Consider the following 20,928-nt stretch of genomic DNA (forward strand, 5'->3'; position numbering starts at 1 on the left):
ACAACCATGTAGTTACAATTAAAACAACGATTTCGAAGAAAAATAGTACTACTCTAGTTGAGACACAAGAGAACATGATTGTTTATTTGGTAATTTAAAGAGGTGCGATTAGAAACTCATCTGTTACACGCAGGTTACACGACGAGATCGAGCTTCCGTAACTATCGCGATACATATGGTATGAGATCTCGCCCATGCATTATACTTCAGGAAACCCCATCCAGCCTTCCTTTCTCAACATGGCACCGAAGGTGAAGAAGGAAGGTTTGTCAACCTCATCATATAGCACGAATAAACTAGATATTTTACACACATAGCGCGTTAAATAGTGAACGTATATGTCCGATATGAAAGGCTTAACTAACAGTTGGTTAAATTACTCCAGGGTATTGCCGTGAATAGTCTAAATAATCAGGATAACGCTCGCGTGCCCGGCATGTATGCCGTAACGTCATGCTGGCGTGTTAGCAGTGATGGTGCTAACTAGTCCGGTGTCTTTACAGCCACGAGTCTACTCTAATATCTCTGTATACCTTCTGCTATAGATGGCGAAAAACATGTTAACGCTGATATTAGTTGTCTGGCTGCTGTAGTTGTTGTGTAGAAGCTGTTTGTGGGTGTTAGCATGTGGCGCTAACGTTACTCTTTAGCAACTATGGCGTTGCGTTAGCTACACGTGAAAGCCCCATTGGTTTAGTTTTTGCAAACTGTTAGTTAGTAAAACCTCGGTCTCTGTTTTAAACTAATTAAAGATGTTTTGAATTGTCTCAAGAGTGAATGTTGCTTTTGTGTTTATTTGGCAGTTTCAGTTCATTAGTGTTGATGAGGGGCCGATATTTCTGTATGTACACTAACGAGTTGAGCATTCATTTTAGTTAACTCCATCTTTGGGCCTCTAACAAATATATATGAAGGAAGTGGTACATTTATAGACATCAGGTGCCATTTACAGAGTTAAAAGGCAGTTTTGAATGCAGACAAATGTTTACCTCATGCAGAAATCAGTGTATTTGTATTAATGTGTATGTATTGTGAAGCTATAACACTTTGTAGACGACATCCTTAATGCTCAATACAATCTTTTATATAACCCTTTGCTGTATCATGCTAAATGTATCTTTGCTTTCTGTCATAGCTGTCCCTGCCAAGACTGAGGCCAAGTCAAAGGCTCTGAAGGCTAAGAAGGCTGTGCTCAAAGGCGTACACAGCCAGAGGAAGAAGAAAATCAGGACTTCTTCCACCTTCCGTCGCCCTAAAACCCTGCGTCTCCGCAGGCAGCCCAAGTATCCTCGCAAGAGTGCACCTCGTAGGAACAAGTAAGTTATAACGCCGGCATGCCGGGAACAAATTTACTGGAATTAAACCTGGTGCACATGATGGTAAAAGCGATCAAAGTATGAAAAAGCCTGATTCCAGTTTTATATATTACTGATGCACCTGAGACAGTTTATACATGTTTGTGTTACAGATTACACAATATTTTTGTGTTAACTAAAAGTGAGGACTCATCACCTATAATGTTTGAACATTTTTTTTTTTTTTTTTCTACAGGCTGGATCACTACGCCATCATCAAGTTCCCCTTGACAACAGAGTCTGCTATGAAGAAGATTGAAGACAACAACACACTTGTATTCATCGTGGACGTCAAGGCAAACAAGCACCAGATCAAACACGCTGTCAAGAAGCTGTATGATATCGACGTCGCCAAAGTCAACACACTCATCAGGTAAGATCGTCTGAGAGAGGCTGCATTTCTGGGATAAGGACTATTTTATACACTCTTACTGAATGAAAGAGGTTCAGTAATAATCACACCAATCACTGTGTTAGTCTAGAGTCTATGTTCCCAGTACTCAAAATTAAACCTGACACGTGGAGTTATGAACTGATGTTACAATTATGGCTCAAAATGAGGTTTTAGCTTCTGAAAAGGCTTCATTATCTCTTTTGTCCTGATCCACCTTCAGGCCTGATGGTGAGAAGAAGGCGTATGTTCGTCTGGCACCAGACTATGACGCGTTGGATGTTGCAAACAAGGTGAGCTTTTCATCGGCAAAGGAAAAGATGTAGTTCAGATTATAATGATGGTCATATTTTTCAATCCCGTGCATGTGATGTAAACTTTTATTTGATCTGAATGTCTGTGATGCATTCAAAGGAACCACTGATGCCAAATAGTTGCAGCAACTGAACTGTTTCCCTGTTGATGAACGTTAAATAATTCACATCCGTTTATTTTTTACAGATTGGCATCATCTAAACTGTGGCTGAAGACGCTTGTGGAAGAATAAATATTTGTATAAACAAATTAGTTCTGTGTCTCTGTGCGTTTGTGATGAATGTTGTAAATGACGGTTTTCACACCTGAACACTACCTGAATTGTTACTAAACATTTAATGTCGTGCACCTGTAATTTCATGGGGTTCAACATAAAGACCTAGAAATCCTTGGAACTGCTTCATTCAAGTAAAATGTACTCAGGTTTTGCAATATTTACATCACTAATGAAGTCATAATTCAGAAGTATCTCAAACCCTGATATGTGAGAATTATTCCTTTTAGTCAGTTGAAGCACTTTTAGGACCTTAAAACTAAATCCAAAGAGAACAGTTTCCACGTGTGATTTTTATTTTGTATCGTATCTGATACTTTAATTTACTGATGAGAGGTGCCAATAATCTTCTCAGCTGCTCTCATGTTGAGTTGGAGGAACCTGGTTCAGGGCCATACGTACCACTAATTGATGCAGCTGGTTCAAGAGGCTCTATGTGGCTCCTCTGTGTAGCTAATTGTAGTCATTTAATCATTTTAGTGAAAAGTGGTGACGATAATTACAAGTGAACATCTGCAACCTGATTTTGAGCAGAAAAAATACACTAATGGAATGAACATTTACTGATAACATTTAATTAATCCCTTTAATTAAACTTGAAAATTTGTCAAAAAAAAAAAGGAATTGAAATTGTGGCAGACGTGATGCAGACTGCCTCGTGACATGACTGTATACAGCTGTGTTCAAAAGTTTTGAGAATGACACAATTACTAGTTTTCACAAAGTCTGTTGCTTCAGTGTTTTACATCTTTTTTGTCAGATGATACTATGGTTTACTGAAATAGCCACAAGCATTCCCTTCTTTTTCAAGACCTCTGCAATTCACCCTGGGACACTGTCAATTCATTTCTTTTCCACATCCTGACTGATGGCCCCATTCTTTCATAATCAGTGCTTGGAGATTGTCAGAGATTGTGGGTTTTTGTTTGTCCACCCGCATCTTGAGTATTGGCCACAAATTCTCAATGGGATTAAAGTTTTGGGGATTTTCCTGACCATGGAACCAAAATTTTGATGTTTTTGTTTCCCCAAGACACTTAGGTATCACCTTTGCCTTATGGCAAGGTGCTCCATCATGTTGGAAAACGCACCGTTTGTCACCAAACTGTTCTTGGATGGGTTGAGAAGTTGCTCTCAGAGGATGTTTTGGTATCATTCTTTATTCATAGTTGTGAGCCTGCTCCCTTGGCGGAGAAGAAACCCCACGCGTGAAGGGTCTCAGGATGCTTTACTGTTGGCATGACACAGGACTGCACGCTTTTTCTTCTCCGGACAAGCTTTTTGAAAGATGCCCCAAACAATCAGGAAGAGGATTCATCAGAGAAAGTGACTTTACCTCAGTCCTCAGCTGTCTAGTCCCTGCACCTTTTGCAGAATATTAGCGTGTCCCTGATATTTTAACCGGAGAGAAGTGGCTTCTTTGCTGCCGTTCTTGACACCAGGCCATCTTCCAAAGGTCTTCGCCTCATTGTGCGTGCAGATACACTAACATCTGCCTTCCGCCGTTCCTGAGCAAGTGTTGTACTGATGGTTCCCCGATCCCACAGCTGAATCAGCTTTGGAAGACGGTCCTGGCATTTGATGGACTTTCTTGGGCGCCCTGAAGTCTTCTTTACAACAATTGCACCTCTCTCCTTGAAGGTCTTGATAATCTGATAAATGGTTGATTTAGATGCAATCTTACTAGCAGCAATATCCTTGTCTGTGAAACACTTTTTGCGTAAAGCAGTCATGGCTGCACGTTTTCCTTTCAGATAACCTCGGTTAACAGAGGAAGAACAATGATTTCAAGCACCACCCTCCTTTTAAAGCTTCCAGTTCCTCATTCTAACTCAATCAGCATCACAAAGTGATATCCAGCCTTGTTCTTGTTGCAACACTCACCTGTGTTAAGAAGACAGTCACTGACATGATGTCAGCTGGACCTTTCCTGGCATTGGATGAAGTTCATAGACGTGATGCAGACTGCCTCGTGACATTACCGTATACAGCTGTGGTCAAAAGTTTTGAGAATGACACAATTACTAGTTTTCACAAAGTCTGCTGCTTCAGTGTTTTACATCTTTTTTGTCAGATGATACTATGGTTTCCTGAAATAACCACAAGCATTCCCTTCTTTTTCAAGACCTCTGCAATTCACCCTGGGACGCTGTCAATTCATCTGTGGGCCACATCCTGACTGATGGCCGCCCATTCTTTCATAATCAGAGCTTGGAGTTTGTGGGTTTGTGTTTGTCCACCCGCATCTTGAGTATTAGCCACAAGTTCTCAATGGGATCAAGGTCTGGGGATTTTCCCAACCATGGAACCAAAATTTTGATGTTTTGTTTCCCCAAACCCCTTAGTTATGACCTTTGCCTCATGGCAAGGTGCTCCGTCATGTTGGAAAAGGCATCGTTTGTCACCAAACTGTTCTTGGATGATTGGAGAAGTTTCTCTCTGAGGATGTTTCGGTACCATTCTTTATTCATGGCTGCGTTCTGAGGCGGTGAGCCCGCTCCCTTGGCTGAGAAGAAACCCCACGCGTGAATCAGTGTCATTCTCAGAACATTTGGCCATGGTTGTGTACCTGTTGTATCATATTTGATCGACAACATGATTTTCCTATAAAATAATTTGTTAAGTATTAAATAATTATAGGTTGCTTAAATAATGTTTATGTAATACTGAAATATTGGTAACACATTTCTTAATGCGACAGTGTGAAAATTAACAAAGATTCCTCCGCAAAAAAAAAAAAAAAAACCCTGCCCCTGCTGGCTGCAGAGCACGGACATGTCCGCCAGGGGGCAGATGATGATGCTCAAATAGTTTATATTGATCATGTGGGCGGGGATGAGATCTTAGAGCAGGGGCCACATTCAGCCCAGTGTGATCTCAAGGGGCCTGAACCAGTAACAAAATAGCACAATAAACTATAAGAGCTACGACAACTCCAGATTATTACTTTGTTTTAGTGCAAGTAAAATATTTATGAAAAATTTCAATCAAGTTGCACTTTTTCCTTTTTCCTCTTTAATCCCTTTTCCTCTGTCCTTCTTCTTTTCTGATTTTCAATCCTCTTCATCTTCTTTCTTCTTCTTTGTTCTTCCCCTCCTTCCTCTTCCATCTTTCCCATTTTTATCAACTACTCCTCCTTATTTTTATGTTCTTCATTCTCCTTCTAACCGTCCTCCTCATCCTCTTGTCTCTCTTCCTTCATGCAAATTCATTCATTCTGTGTGTCAGATTGGACCCTCTGGGGGCCGGTTTCGGCCCACGGGCCACATGTTCGACACCAGTGCTTTAGAAACCCATGGATCAAATATTTAGGATCAGGAGGCTTTTCTACAACAAGCAGAGTTTAAAATCGTCACAGTGATTTGATCAGTTTTTCTTTATTATTACTATTAGTTTTTTTGAATTAAGACCACGCACATTAATCAGCACTGATGCATTAGTCATCAGTGTGAATGCGTCAAACGTAGCACAAATGCTAATTTCATACAAGAGACAATTATAGAACCAGACAGTATCGATAAAACAGACGACATTATGACAATACATATATAAAAAACCTTAAAGAACCAACATCCAAAGAGTACGCATCACATTTAGAAAACTATTTAGGATATGTGAGTACATGTCTGACTTATTTTTAACTAGTGTTTGACATTTTTTAACGTACGTAGTTGTCGTAGTTTCGGATGTGTGGGGGGTAACCTGTTCCTCTTGCAGATAAGAGCATTTGGGAGAATTTAGTCCTACGCCTCGGTACATTCCAGTCACCGCTAGTCAGAGCTCTCGTTCTTCGTCCTCATCGGTTTGTGCACTGGTGTTTCTTTGAGAATTATCCATTTTCAGCTTTTCTAAATGTTAATGCTTTGGGAGAAAGTGGAGAATGTAAAACCATTTCCTCACACTGGTGTTGAGTAGAAGAAAAAAAACAAAAATAAAACCTCGCTAATGGTAACAGATATGCTTATTGTGATCATATGTTACCAGGTCGTTAATTCATAACCCCATCAGACGACCGACGAGTCTGAATAAATGGCAGAGACGTGTTAACTTGACAAAGGCTTTAATTTTTATTAGAGAACATGATGAGTTAAGCTGTAGTCATGTTTCAGATTCATCGTACACAAAGCTACAGTTCAATTAAGACAGTTGGGCTGTGTCCTCAGTTACATAAGCCTCACATTTAAAGTGAACTTTCATAGCAAAGCAAAAACAGTGCCACAGTTAAGAGGATTTCTCGTCATTTATGAGAAGTGGTCAAAAACGAATGACACGAAAGCACTGCAATAAATATGAGAGGTTCCACAGAGACCCCCCTTTTACCTTTCAGTTTTCAGTTTTCAGATAGTAGCGTTTCTGGTAGTTTCTAGATTCAGATGATACTAGCTCATTTTCAACCACTGTACCCTTCTTTCATTTGACCGTATTTCCCCCTCGGGGTCACGGATCAGTTTCTTGTATTCGTCAAAGCTGCTGAAAAACGAGCAACTCGTGTCAGAATTTGCTAGAAGCTTCAAACCTTCTGTTAATTGACATTAGTTACAAGGATGCCGTATGTTTCACCATCACAGTCGAGAGGTGGGCGATGAAGCATTTAGTCCAGGCGATGAACAAACATTAAGTTAGAGTACCTCGTCCAGAACTACTTTTTAAATCTTTATCACGCAAGGCTACACAGCAACATCTAACAGCTCGGAGGAGAAAAACAAACTGTATAGAGCTTCCTGCCTGTTCTAACACATGGAAACGAACCCTGTATTGCCTACATTCGGTCGCGCCGTGCTCCCGCTTTACGAGAGGAACGTTCGAACGGTGCCTTTGACCAGGCCTCGGCAGATCGGACACTTCCTCAGCGACGGCGCGCACTCCTTGCACACCACCAGGTGTCCGCACGGGATGAAGACGATGTTCACCTCTTTGTCCATACACACTTTGCAGGTTCGCTCCTCCTGCAGCCGCCTCAGCTGCTCCTCCATTGGGAGGTCTGCAATGAAGAATAAATACATATTCATTACGGTTAAAAAAATAAAGCTAATTCAGTCAAACACAATGTGGCAGATCAGGTGCGTCCTCATACCTGAAAGATCTTGGCTCGGAGAGGCAGCTTCGTTCGACTGAGCTGTAAATGCACAAGATGAGAATTGTTAAACCCCGATTTTGCAATTAAAAAGCAACGTAAGTATTACTGGTGAAGGACTCTCGCTGGTGGTCTTTCTGTGACAAGAAAATGCGTCGGGGAAGACGTACCCATGAGGTCTCTGAGCAGGTGGACGTCGTTTTTCTGGATCCAGTTTCGGAAGACCTCGGCCGCCGCGTTTCCCTTAGTGAGGACGAGCTCTATGAGCCGGGCGGTTTGCTGCTGGGCCGACGTCTGGGCCTGGAGGCCGCTGTACTCCTCGGCAGCTGCAGGTTCGAAGGGAGGGGGGTTACTCACTCAGTGTCACCCTTGTTTAAATCATCCCAGGCAGTTCACTAAAACCCCTCTTTATTGGCCCAAATGTGGAGTTATTTAAAAAAAATTATTATAGTTATTTAAATCTTAAATGAAAGCCCGACGTACATAAAACATTCTGCTCTCGTAAATGCTCCAACACCGGCTCCACAGTCTTCAGACGCTGGATCAACGCTGCCTGGTGCCTCTTCACAAACGTGAAACCATCTACAACAGAGGAGGAGGAGGAGGAAGTAAAAGGTTAACGATCGCCCGATCGACTGATCAGATAACGCAACTACGAAAGCATGTAAACAAGTATGTTCTTCCTGCTGCACCTGATGCCATCGCTTCCGCCATCATCTCTCGCTCCTCTTCCCTTTTCTGATCTTCGGCGCTCAGCAGGTCCGACACCAGCTCCTGCACCGTCCTGTAGTTCTCTCCGCTGGTCAGGATCTTGCTCTGCACCGTCTGCTTGACCAGGCTGCGCTCGAAGCCCATCTCCAAAGCCGACTTGATCACGGGGGTGTTCATCATGATGGCGTCCTCAGAGCGCTCCTCTCCCGGGCCGAGGTGAACCACTGGGGCGGAGAGAGAGAGCGGCTTTGTAAAAAAATTCTGCACGTCTGTGTGTTTACAGTACAGACAACAGGATTTAAGACTCACCAGGTGGATCCACGAACTCCCTGGAGCTGCTGTCTCCGTTTGTTAAAAGCTTTTTAGAGAGAAAAGAGAGGTTTTTAAAATATATCTTAATATCTTATATCCTCAAGCGGATATAAACGTCCCTCTAACCAACCTGCTCAAACAGCCGAGGGAAGCGAGCCTGGATCTGGTGAACGAAATCTTGTCCCTTCTCCTGGAGCAGATATTCACACCTGAAAGTAACGTTAAAAAAAATTACAAACATTTAAAAACCGTGCTCTATTTGTCGAGAAGTTTCTCTGCAGTACGTAATATTGCGACTGATCACAATCGCTGCGTTTACCGAGGAAACCATTTGGCGTGTTCGACCCAGGGATCGTCTCCAGACTCCCAGCACCGCAGACCTCCGTCACAGCAGAAACACTTGACATCATCGTTACGACCTTTGAAAAAGAGAAGAAAAAAAGTTATTTGAGCGGTTTTAGGGAGTTTCAAAGACAAAAAAAAACAGTAACTGTAATGAAGATGACTGAAACTAATCTGAATAAATGGTTTTTTTGACAAAGGTAAAAGGGACAAAACTGACAAAGTCCCTCTCAGTTCGAGGAAACCCCCTCGAAAATAACAGCAGGGGAAAAACTTTTTAAGGAGGGAAACGTAAAAGTACATTTCAGTACCATTTTAATAACAACTTCAGCTAAACTGAAAGAGCAGCTTGAAAAAAATGTGGCCTCCGTCTAGTTTTTGGACAGCGAATCATTTCTATTTCCACATGTGGACAAAAACTATTTTTAATTCCCCTTAAACCAGCATTAATGGACTGGACCTGGGGAAAGTGCAACACAACACAAATAAACCATCAACCTATAAAGCTGAAAAGTTGAAATTTCATTTGATGTTTTCTGCCTTTGAGGAAGGCAATTCCAATCCTATATGTCAGAATTGACAATAAAGTTGACTTTGATCGTCAAGGAGTTGAATTTCTTAACAACAAAATGCCTCTAATTGGTTGTAGGGCTGTTTATTATTTTCCTCCTGTGTTGTGGCCGTGTCCTCACCAACATAGTAGAAGCCCGCTTTGGCCAGCTGGTCGGGCCGGACGGGGATGCGAGACGGCCAGTTGACGAAGGTGAGCAGCCTCTCGTCGCTCTGCTGCATGGCGGGGTTGGACACGTTGCTGAGCGCCGGGGCTCCCGAGGACAGCTGCGACGTTATGGCTAAAGATGCGGTCGACGCACCGCCGGCCAGCGACACGTTGTCGGCTCTGTCTCCTCGGACAAAGCGGCAGTTCGGGTAATGCTTCTGGTGCTCTGATATGGCTCTGTCGCCCGGCTCCCATTTACCCAGCTGCAAATAATAATAAAAAAAAGTTCTGTTATAAAACGGCGAGACATAAGAACGGCGTTAAACTGACGTTGAGAGGCAGGGGGATCAGGGAGATGGCAGCGACTCTACTAACGTCTGCAGAGTGACGCACCTGTCCTCCACAGCTGAAACAGGACACGACGTCGCCCCGGCCCACGTAGTAGAAGCCCGCCTTGGCCAGCTCCGCGGGGGTGATGACGGAGAGCGTCCAGGAGTGGAAGGAGTCCAGGCGGTCCTGCTCCCTGCGCATGCCTGGGTTGTGGCACGTCGGCCTCTGGTGGGACATGTCCTCCACGCCACGGGACGCCAGAGGGCTGGAGGGCGGCGGGGCAGAGAAGGCCATGTTCAGGTAGCCGACTGGGTCTTCACCTTGGCTTCCTGACGCGTTAGAAGCTGTCGCGTCTGCACCAGGGAGCTACGAGTCAAATGAACCAAATCGTTAGAACGCGCAACGGAAAAAACAGCTCCTTCGTTAGCCATTTTGCAGGAAACTTGGCCAGGTCTTACCGTGATGGAGGGGGCGATGCGGAGGGGCGAGAATGCGGAGTGAGAAGACGAGAGCAGGTTGGCCGTGGACGGGAGGCTCTGGATGAAGGAGCAGGAAGGAGAGAGCTGCCGGTGTTTCTCGGACGGGCAGTCCCCGGCCTGCCAGCCCTCCGCCGTGACGTTACACTTGAAGCACTGCACGCGGTCGGCCACACCCGTGTAGAAGAAGCCCGCCCTCGCGAGGCTTCGCTCGGTGACCGGACACGCCGGGAATCGAGCGAAGGTGGAGATGCGGTAGAGCTCTGGGGATTGAAAACGACAACATGTTGAAGCATTTGCTGGTGCGAGATACACAAACTCGAATAAGTCACTGTGATTGTAGCCTTAGCGTGATCAGCAGATTCAGGGAAAACCCCTAAATAACGCAGATTCTTGTTCCTGGCAAAAAATGTTGCGAGGGCTCATGTGATTCTGATTTTAAATCACAATAATGAAGCTACAGATATGAATGAAGTTACTGTCTCTCAGGTTAAGGAACAAGACCGAGACTTATAAATCTCTCTCTAACCTCAACAAATCCCTCTCCCTTCTTGCCTGCTATTACATCTTCCTTTGCAGGAACCAGGAGTACAAACTTCCAGAGATACGACCCCAACTTGAGTCTCATTTCCTTGGGTTTTTTCCACATTTTGAGCTCATGATACATCACTGACTCACTGCATCCATTAGTTTTGACTCATTACCACCATCCTTTGATAAACATTTCCATCCAGACAATACATACAATGCCCCCCATCCATGAGCAGTTTCATGAGTGTGAGACTGATGTGAATCATATGCTGCAGCCTTCACAAGTCACCACTTCATGTTAAACGGTGCTTCACGCCGCCCTCATATAAACGTCAAATCACATCATACATTAATCTGTACATATCAAAAATGGAGAGAATGAAAGCTTGGTACCTGAGGAGTTGTCATACTGCAGGTCGAGAGGAGGCCCACTGCGACAGAGTCCCATCAAAAACTGGCTGTTCTTGAGTTGAAGGAGAGTTTCCATTTTTTATTTTATTTTTTTTTTTTCAAATATAGCGCTTTAAAGGAAAAGGGATGCCCTTCAAAGGAAGAGGGGTTTGAGAAAAAAAAAAAAAACCCAAGGTCTCGCTCTCTCTCACAGACACACAGTGACACTGAAACGGAAAATAGACAAATAAGGTGGCAGATGGGGTTGAGGTTTGAATGAGAAGGCGGTGAGACAGAAAGCAGCACTTAGATGATGTAAGGGAGGAATGTGTGAGCTCTGCAGAAGAAACAAAACTAATAGTCAGCATCTAACTTTATCACCCGGCAATGCCCTTTGCTCCACCACAAACATGACTCCGCTCGCTTGAATATAGACTCTGTGTCTAGATTTCTTTTTCAGCTGCAGCCCGACTTCAAACAAAATAAATCCTGTGCAGTAAAAAAAAAAGGATGAGCTACTTGAAATAGCATGATTAAAATGCATCCTCGATCTTGGTTGTGATCACCCAGGATCGGTGACCACTTTATTGCCTCCTGCATTTGGCAAAGACATAATTACGAAATTATCTAAGAAGTTAAACATGTGGTATGTGATAATGCATACAAACATTATGAATTAAACAAACACACACACACACACAGACCAAGGAATACGTGCTCTCAAACCCCTCCCCCTTTGTCGGGCATCCCTTTAGTGGGCGACTTAAGTCTCCATATTTGAATAGTAAAAATCCAATAAAAAAAAAATTTATCCTTCTAGGGGTAACGAAATACCCTCTTCAGTGTCTGTGTTAGCAGAACCTGTAAAGAGCAAAACAGAACAGCAATAAAAAAAGAGACAATAGTAAAAAAGAAGACACAGAAATTGAATTGTGTGAATTCAGCGTCAAACTTGTGGTTTTGTTTTTCTTCACAAATTCACAAGAAACAGAAACTTAACTCTGGCAAATGTATTCTGAACCAGACATTATACACTTTATTAGGTTCACTAGGGAAAACAAGTGCACTAAATCTTTGTTTAATGAAGGTCAAGGTATTAATAACCAAGGGAACCGTGTTCTCAGGCTGTTTGTAGTACACTTAAATTGTGTTGTATCAACACACGTTCCTAGCATTTTGACATTTTACCCAGTGGGCTAGGATAAATATCACATTATCACATTAGTGTTCAATTAAATCCACTTTACAGCACCACTAAATACACCTCTCTTGCCTTGTTTGGACATAAACTGAGCATTGCAATAATCATGAAGGGGAATTACCACAAGTCTGCTCTGTAGGTATAGTTTTCACTGGTGTGATGGCCAAATGATTTGACAAGTGAGTATTAATATTACGCAAGTTGTACGTAGATGGTAAAACCATGGTGGTGGCAGAACCATGACCTAGTGCTGATGTAATTTAAGACCTGTTTTGTTTTCCATCAGGTACTTTCCTAGCTGCTGCTGTAGCAACACTTCCGCGTTTAGCTTTTTTTCATGTTGTGATTACATACTGCTTCAGCTAGCTTTTAGTCGATTAAAGAAAAAACAAAAAAACAAACAAAACAAAACATGAACTAAGATTATTTAGCTGCATTAAATTTCTTAGAGTCGTAGTAACGAGACGAGTCCTACAGACACCAGATAACCATCAGATAAACATTAACTGCTGAGGACGTTAGCATTAGCTGCTAATGCTAATATCTGTCAAACTTGACATTTGCTCATTAGCGAGTCCTACAGCCTGGGGGTTGAAATAAAAAGAGAGAGGGAGAGAGAGAGAAAGGAAAATAAAACCGGGGGGGTAACCGTGATGATTTAATCTCAGCACACAAAACCAGAGCAATAGTCCCGGACCTGACTCACTCACCGTTTGTCGGGCGATCGGTCGGTGCGGAAAGTCCCGGAGCTTCACAGAAACCACCTCGTGTACTTCCGCTAAACGGATATACCGAAAGAGCACAGACGAAAATGTCAAACTTTATTATTTATTTTATTATAATCGTTAATTCTGATTCCCAGGTTAATTCTTAATCCCCCACAGCTGCTGTCAAAACGCGCAGCTGATCAGATAATTCTCCACCTTTATGGATTAAAATAATATAAACGAACCGGGAGGCTTCCATACATTATCATATATCAACATACCGGTATGTCAACAAATATCAACATGCATCGACATCAATAAATAACACATATCATCATACATTATATCATATCATTAGTTTCTGTGTTCATACACAGAAACCAATGATATGATATTTGTATGTTGGTTATTTAACAAGTCAATAACCAATGTCATTAACTTCGTTTCAACAATACCAGCAAGGTGCGAACGAGTGTGAAACAGCCATTTGTTTTTCTTTAACACATTTAGCTTGTGTCCATTTTAATAATACATCCATGTGTGTATCTACCAACTATAATTTCTAGGACAGATGTTCAATGAAAATAAAATTAAAACACACAAAACAAAGAGAGCAAATACTAATATTAACATCAGGATAAGGTATTGCAGTCTGCCAAACTGTTCTCTGTGACTGTCAAATAAAACAAAAAAACTGTAGTGTTCAAATTATAAAATGAAATACTTACATGGAGTTGGTGGTGAAGACAAATCCAATGCTCAGACTCGAGTCATTCAAATGCCTTTTGAATGAGCTGTTGTCATGAATGAGAGTTCCCCTTTTGTTCTGACCGCGCCTCCCTCTCTCTGCTGTTGGTTATGCCTAGTAATAAAAAAACTTTAGTGACTGTACTCATCAAAGTTTTTTTTTGACCCGTGTCTCCCTCAGGGGTGAATTTCAGAAGAAAAAAAAAATTCCACCATCATTAAAAACTGTAATTAGGGTTTGCTTATGGTTCATTATGACCATTGGTTTCATTGCTTTAGAGATCTGCAAATCCCCCCACGGGGGAAATTCTTTGATACCTAGAGGTAGAAATGAAAGTATAGGTAGTTGTTATCATAATTTATTCCAATAAGTTAAAATGAGTGGAAAGTCAGGGACGGCAAAATGACTCCCCTGAAGTTTTACATGTAATTCACTGGTACTATCTCCAAAATCTGTTTTGCATGTGTCTGCTTGTATTTTGCTTTCATATTGTTATCTGAATATACAGTACAAGACATGAAAACCCTGTACTTTATCTACTGTGTTGAATAATCAAGAATCTAGACTCTTTATTATCATTATGAGAACATAACACAACATTTTGCAGAGACTCACAAACATTTAAATAAAACACATGAAATAATGTAATAATGTATATAAAGTGCACCTTAGTGTTGTGGATGTGTTGTTAAGCCCACTTAGGGTGAGGAACCATATTTGGTAACACCCGTACATACTTTAAATTGTGTCCCGGTGCCTTTCAGTCAAGTTGAGAAGCATGTGGTTTTCACCCAGACAGTCAGCGAAGATCAAGGCAACATCCTCAGGTCAAATCGGGGTCTAATGTGGTCTGCTACCTCTACCTCTGCATGAACCCTGAACATAACTGCCTTATAAGGTATCACCAAGAAGTGGCCTAATGTTGTCGAATGAGAAAGGAACCATAAATGGTAAATTCACTGATCTTCTACTAATCTATAAATTTTTTTTTTCTAAAAGTAAAAAAGTCTTCCGATGCCCTGCAATAACACTCTGAAATTTTGAATTTCCAAGTGTTTTAATGAGTGCCCTTTAAAAGACATTATGTTAATTAATAAAATCCTGCAATTGATTGATTGATTTTTTTTAAATATCTGAAGTGGACAAAGGCAAAGCAACATGCTACACAGTGTCAACTGGAGATTCAGTATTCTGGAAATATCACCCCCAAAACCAGTGGCAATGATTGTTTTGCGAAAAGCTCTTCATACCCAAGTGATATTTATTTTTCAAACTGAAATATCAATAATGATAGCTGGGACCTTGTGAACTTGAATCGAATCACTTCAGGTAAACGGTAGCAATACCCAGCCCTACTGTTGTTGGCATTTTAGTAACGACAAACACATGTTTTTTTCAACAATTGTTTTTTTTAATTCTAAATATACATAAACTCTGAGAAAGATGTGTCCATTAATGTTCATTTAACAATCAAATCTGACTAAAACGACACATTCAAAGTTAAACAATTAGCACATGTGCATTTGATTAATACAGCTTTACATATCTGATACAATAAAAAGGCTTTCTTCGTCTATTACGGATGTTTTCTTCTGTGAATGAAGGTAGTTGAATAAGTACGAGGACAGGACTGTACATTTAGGTTTGTCATTACGTTTCAGTAATGTTGTATGGGGAACACCTAAAAGAGAGAAAACAAACTAATGAGCAGACGTCAAAACAAAACAGGGAAGAGATATTAGCACACATAAAAGGAGAAGCCCCAACAAAATTTCACTTATTATTCCACTTCTTTAGTCGGTATAGACAGGAAGGCTAACTACTTGGCTCGCTGGTGTTTAGTATTATGTTTGACTGTGCATGCGTGAAGACATCTCAACACCTACGTTAACCAAGTGTTTGATGTCATAGTGTGAGTAGTCTATCACCTCTCTTACATCTGAAACTGTTTTTTATTACTTGTTACGAGCACTACCAGTTTGAAATCTACCAACTGATCACGATCGACGTATCCTAGCAGCATAACCTTTGGCCTCATAACTAAGGTTATTCTCTCACTGATTCCTTCTCCTCCTGAATAAAGAAATACTATAGGACAATATTTCAGTTTCAATTGTTTTACTGGACTCTCTGTCTGGACTTGTGGGAAAATCCCCTGATGCTTTGTGCTGACTCAGCTAAATCGCTGTGCTGTCAAATCTTTTAATGGTCAATGGACGGCATCAGCATAGATAAATGTTTTTGAAAGCAACACCGTGTCTTACCTATTATGTGTCATGAGTGACAGCCAAACCCAGCAGCTCTGCAGACTCCTGCTCAGGCTCTGTCAGTGGCTCCACCTGCAACGTGTTAATAAAAACAGAGGCATGTACAATGCTCAGTAAGTTGTCTGAGACGGATTAGTAACAGGTGTGGCTCTCAGGTGAAACTCAGACTGAGGCTGCAATCCAACTCAGAAATGCTGAAATGGACATTTGTAAATGTAACTCGCTCATCAATAACACATTAAAATCATTGACATGCAGCTATCATGACCTCAAAGGCTCTAGACCGCAAAGGATAAATGATGTATCAAGAAAAGTGAATATACATATGGTGTATGTATCATCAGGAGAAGCAGTGCAAAGGTTAGAGAAAGTCCCTTGGTGATATCAAGGCAATACCAGCGAAGTGAATAGAGAGTTATGTCAAAGGCTGATGGGACTGAGGTGAACACATTTTAAATAAATCCGTGAGCAGCTCTGCATAAGGATTATCCTGTTAAGATTGATCCCAGGGCACTGAGGGCAAGCAAGACCGGAGAAGACAATTTCCGGCTCAACCTCCCAGTGACTGCGATAAATGATGGTGCACTTGTACGCCTGCACGCCAAGGACAAAAGAAGCCTGCAGCATGACGCGGAAAGCAAATGCTGGTCCATATTTATTATCTTCAGCTCCAACGTAAGTTGCACAGTTCCACTCGCCAGTGTGTGGAGTACAGAGCGACCAGTCGCCACCTAGCGGTTTGGTGGCGAAATTGCAGAACAGTACCAGTGCGTAGGTATAAAGCACAGACTGTATAAATATGGACAAAGCGTCCCCACTTCCTAGCATCGGATAAAACTGAACCTATTTTCCCCAAGATACATTTACCCCAGACTTGCAGTTTTGTTTAATTGACGCTATGGTCTGCTCCACCTCCACCAGTTACAAGGAAATGTAGGGTTATACACTGCACTTCTTTAACAAAAAAAAATAAAATAAAAAAAATAGCTTTTACAAGTCTCACTGTCCCATGGGATGCTTTACGGAGCGGTTGGCATGGCAACTGATGGTCGCCATTATTAATATCAGTATGTGAACGTTCTCTCAGTCATCCAGGTCATGGTATATCCCAAAAACAAACAAACAAACAAAAACATTTAAAAAGGCAACTGGACTTGTAGAGTTTCTTGGAGACGCTTTGCCACTCATCCGAGCAGCTTCTTCCCCTCTAAGGGACTGGTGGGACGTTGAGGTTTAAAAAGGAAACTCTGTGGGTGTCGTGCTTGACTTTTTTCTGTTAACGACTAAAAACTGATATGACTAGTTTTCATTTGGCCCATTATCATCAGTCAGAGGCTCCAGTCTCAAGGCGCAAATGACAAAAATTGAGACGTAAATCAATTTTTTGGATATGGCGTCAAATAACTAACTAAAACAAAATGTGTCCAATATGACACTTGAACATGCATCAGCATTATTTAAACTACAGAAAAACTACTGAAATGACAGAAACGATCCTGGAGAATATCTGACTTATATTTTAGTGTTTTAGTTTGTCCCCTCTGCGTCGACTAGTTGCTCTCATAGAGCTTTACATTCATAGAAGAAAGCTGTGCAGTCAACAGAAGCAACGACAGTCAACGACTAGTGAAGGAAACCGCTTAAGACGTTAAACACGTTTCACCACGTCCTCCTTATCAGTGACGGTGAACGAGGATGAAGACGCAACCAGGATCAACGATGAACCTCTACAATGTTCACTAAGACAAGAAAAAAAGTAAAAGGTGTAAAAAAAAGTAGAAGGTGACCAATGACCAGCCACAAGGAACGAGTGAATCCATCATCCATTGTCAACTGTATATGCCTGGATTTAATATGTGCTGTGTGAGCAGAGTAGACACACACAGAGTTGCAGTTTGACTTTTGAGCTACACTGTCGTGAGGTTATGATGAGTTGTTTAGTAATAATAGTCTTTCTGTTTAATTTGTTTGACCTCAGGAGTGATGTTTTGAGTATTTTTTATGCAGATATGTAAAAGATTTGCCAGACTTTCAATTTATATAGGATCACAACACAAACCTCCAGTGTATATGTTAATAAGGGGATATTAAGGGGCCGTTTACGTGAGTACCTCCACATCCGCCGTCTGTTTGAAGTGTTCCACCAGCTCCATGGCATCACTGAGGCTTTTCCTGATCGAATCCATTGACTCTTGCTGTGCAGCTACGATCTCCTTCACCTGGGAGCACAGTGCTGCGTGTTTGGCCTTGATAGCCATCAGGTTTTCCAACATCAAGGCTGGGTTTTCCTGCAGGAGTTAACTGAATATGAAAACTGGCTTTTGCACATTTTTTTTCAATATATTTATGTTTTGTTTCTCTTCAGTTAATTTAAATGTGTTATATATATTTTGTTTTGAACCAAGAACACAGGGGCCTCGGTGACGAAGATGAGAAACAACGCATTGCCGATTGCATGTTGCCAAATCGGTCCTGTCTTCAGTTGTTAGGAGAAACGACAGCCGTTAGTTATCACCTCAGCGGGACACCCATTCTCCGCGGTGACGTTGATGAAGTCGAGCTTCAGCCGCTTCTCGATGTATCCCAGGTCTGCCTCTGAGTTCAGAAACTGTAAAGACACTCGGCGTTACATTTTGTCAGCTGTAAAAATAAAACGTGTTGTAAAAGTATTTAACACCGCAGGGTTTAACAAGCACCACAAACACACTCTGTACCTGCAAAGCCTGTTTTGCGTGCCCAGTGTCTGAAGACATATAGTTATACCATTACTATCCTGAATGATCTTTTCTGAAGTTGGAGTTTGTTCACACTCAATACTGAATGTATTGATTTGTCATTGACTCAAAGGATCTACTACATTTTGAACTAAACCATTACCTAGATTCAGCCTAGATCTGTAAAGGTGATCAGTGGAGGGGTTATTTGCAGTTCTCAGATGCTTTGACAATACTATTGCACTACTAGCTGTCTGATACAGTAGTGCAATGAAGTCAGAGCACCTGCCAACAGCTACAACTTACAAAGACGATTTCTGAGTATTGGCCACGATCACCACAAATAAAATATTAAACAGCTACAGAAAAGCCTGCAACAGCTTAGCTGGAAGCTGCACCGAATAGGTTTCCATTTCCTCCGTGCATTGGTTTGTGGAAGAATATTGTGTGCAACATTCAAAGTGACCATATTTAGTGTGTATATATATCATTTAGTCAGATTTAGGTGTTCTCTGATGTGCAATTTTACAGACAATCACCAAATTCAGTCACAGAGAGCGCTGTTGGCAAATACCGAACACATAGTCTGTTTGAAGCCGCTTCAAAAAATACTTACTTGAGCACTATTTGCACAGGATTAATATGTAAACGTGGACTTCACGTGATTTATTATTTCTGTGTTGTGCTGGTGCATTCACAAGAGGCAAACCAACACACTTTGAATGCATACTCAAGAGAAAAATCAACAAAATGTTATCAATGAAAGTGGCTATTATGCCTTCCAGGAAATTAACACGTTTTTAGTTCCACCGGGCCATGTCCTTGGGAGACACAGAGGATAGTTTCTACGTGTGTGGTTCCCACCGAGGAGCACGGAGGAGGATTTCATTTAGTCACACAATAAATAAATAAATCACAGCACATTTATTAGACAGGACAATGAGCCCAAACACACCTCCAGTCTGTTTGAGGTGCATCTGACCTAGAAGGAGCGTCACCATCATCCAGTCTTAAACCAGCTGAGATGGTTCTGGGTGAGTGGATGAGGACAAGTGCTTTTTGTTTGTTTACTACTCAGGATCAAGACAGGAGCTGAACAGATGAGTCGTGCACAGTTGTGCTGGTCTAACTTCTAGGAAACCATTTCAGCAGCACAACACAACTTGAGGATCCTTCCACGGACACGAAAGACGTCGCCGTTTAAGTGTATGTTTATCACCTGTTACTGTGTCATTAAATGTCGTAACGAGAGGCAGGTATGTTCACCTGGATGCCGAAAATATGTGCTCCAATTGTTTATTAATACAAAGGGTGAAAAAAAAAAGCCATGGCGCGACTGCTATGATTTAGCACCGCGAGTGAACACGTCGTCGATAAATAACCAGGAGCCAAGTGTCTCTTCCTTCCTCAACAAAAATAATACCACCTCCAGAAAATTAATATGACAGAGAATAAGAGTCAGCTTTTCGCCGCGCTTACCATCGCCTCCAGCTTTTCCACTGTTGTCTCCATGTTGAATAGTTTTCAGTCTGATGCGGGCTCCGGGTCGGTCATGTGATCAGGAATAGAGGCAGATGATTGGACGGCTGTGTGCGCGCACTACTTCCTGTTCTTGTCTGTTTTTTTTCTTTTTATAAAAACTTTATTCTCTGTTACTGGAAACGTGGTGAATATAATGATAAGGGTTTGCACGACTCAGGATTAGAAGATGTTTAGTTCTCTCTATTTTCAGGACATACAGAGGAATCGAAAAGTCGTTTGTCTCACACTTTATTTTATTTTTCTATAGTGTTTTATTTTCTATAATGCTTATGTTATAGTATAATGTGTTGGACATGGGCAGTAGTGCAAACTGGTACAGTAGGGTGGACAGGACAGATTGTACATTGAGAGGTACTAATTTCATTCTTGTTACGACACAGTTCTGGTAGGGAAGCAACATTAAAACCAAATAAACAAGGTTTATTGTGAAAAAATTAAGACAACAGAAATAACAGCACCAAGACAGAAATGGCAGGGGCCGTAACAGCTCTTAAACTGTTGGATATAAATGTATAATTTTAAAAGTGCCG

The 20,928-nt window shown here is 41.6% G+C and overlaps 3 protein-coding genes and 1 non-coding gene across 5 annotated transcripts; 2 read left to right on the plus strand and 2 right to left on the minus strand.

Annotated features, from left to right (window-relative positions):
• The first annotated feature begins 141 nt into the window (after window positions 1-141).
• rpl23a (ribosomal protein L23a) lies at window positions 142-2,313 on the plus strand. Its single transcript, XM_047608051.1, has 5 exons — window positions 142-264; window positions 1,136-1,316; window positions 1,552-1,728; window positions 1,970-2,039; window positions 2,248-2,313. The coding sequence occupies exons 1-5, from the start codon at window positions 195-197 to the stop codon at window positions 2,260-2,262; spliced, it is 513 nt and encodes a 170-aa protein (XP_047464007.1). The 5' UTR covers window positions 142-194; the 3' UTR covers window positions 2,263-2,313.
• Window positions 1,367-1,438, plus strand: LOC125021869. Its single transcript, XR_007114386.1, has one exon. It is a non-coding gene; the product is annotated as a small nucleolar RNA Z17 (small nucleolar RNA).
• Window positions 2,314-6,378: 4,065 nt separating the features above from the next.
• birc2 (baculoviral IAP repeat containing 2) lies at window positions 6,379-13,927 on the minus strand. 2 transcript variants are annotated; one of them, XM_047607361.1, is made up of 14 exons: window positions 13,856-13,927; window positions 13,131-13,198; window positions 11,223-12,080; window positions 10,281-10,561; window positions 9,886-10,188; window positions 9,467-9,755; window positions 8,752-8,851; window positions 8,563-8,641; window positions 8,430-8,478; window positions 8,102-8,344; window positions 7,893-7,991; window positions 7,580-7,735; window positions 7,410-7,451; window positions 6,379-7,316 (listed from the first exon to the last, which is right to left on the minus strand). In XM_047607361.1, the coding sequence occupies exons 3-14, from the start codon at window positions 11,314-11,316 to the stop codon at window positions 7,123-7,125; spliced, it is 1,929 nt and encodes a 642-aa protein (XP_047463317.1). In that variant the 5' UTR covers window positions 11,317-12,080; window positions 13,131-13,198; window positions 13,856-13,927; the 3' UTR covers window positions 6,379-7,122. The 2 variants fall into 2 exon arrangements, with proteins under 2 accessions (XP_047463317.1, XP_047463318.1); XM_047607362.1 differs by lacking the exon at window positions 13,856-13,927 and having other exon boundaries at window positions 13,131-13,213.
• Window positions 13,928-15,264: 1,337 nt separating this feature from the next.
• Window positions 15,265-20,469, minus strand: ska2 (spindle and kinetochore associated complex subunit 2). Its single transcript, XM_047606269.1, has 5 exons — window positions 20,336-20,469; window positions 18,658-18,750; window positions 18,254-18,430; window positions 16,140-16,214; window positions 15,265-15,556 (listed from the first exon to the last, which is right to left on the minus strand). The coding sequence occupies exons 1-4, from the start codon at window positions 20,366-20,368 to the stop codon at window positions 16,143-16,145; spliced, it is 375 nt and encodes a 124-aa protein (XP_047462225.1). The 5' UTR covers window positions 20,369-20,469; the 3' UTR covers window positions 15,265-15,556; window positions 16,140-16,142.
• Between the last annotated feature and the right edge of the window lie 459 nt (window positions 20,470-20,928).

Source organism: Mugil cephalus, chromosome 15 (assembly GCF_022458985.1).
Source record: "Mugil cephalus isolate CIBA_MC_2020 chromosome 15, CIBA_Mcephalus_1.1, whole genome shotgun sequence".
Taxonomy (NCBI): domain Eukaryota; kingdom Metazoa; phylum Chordata; class Actinopteri; order Mugiliformes; family Mugilidae; genus Mugil; species Mugil cephalus.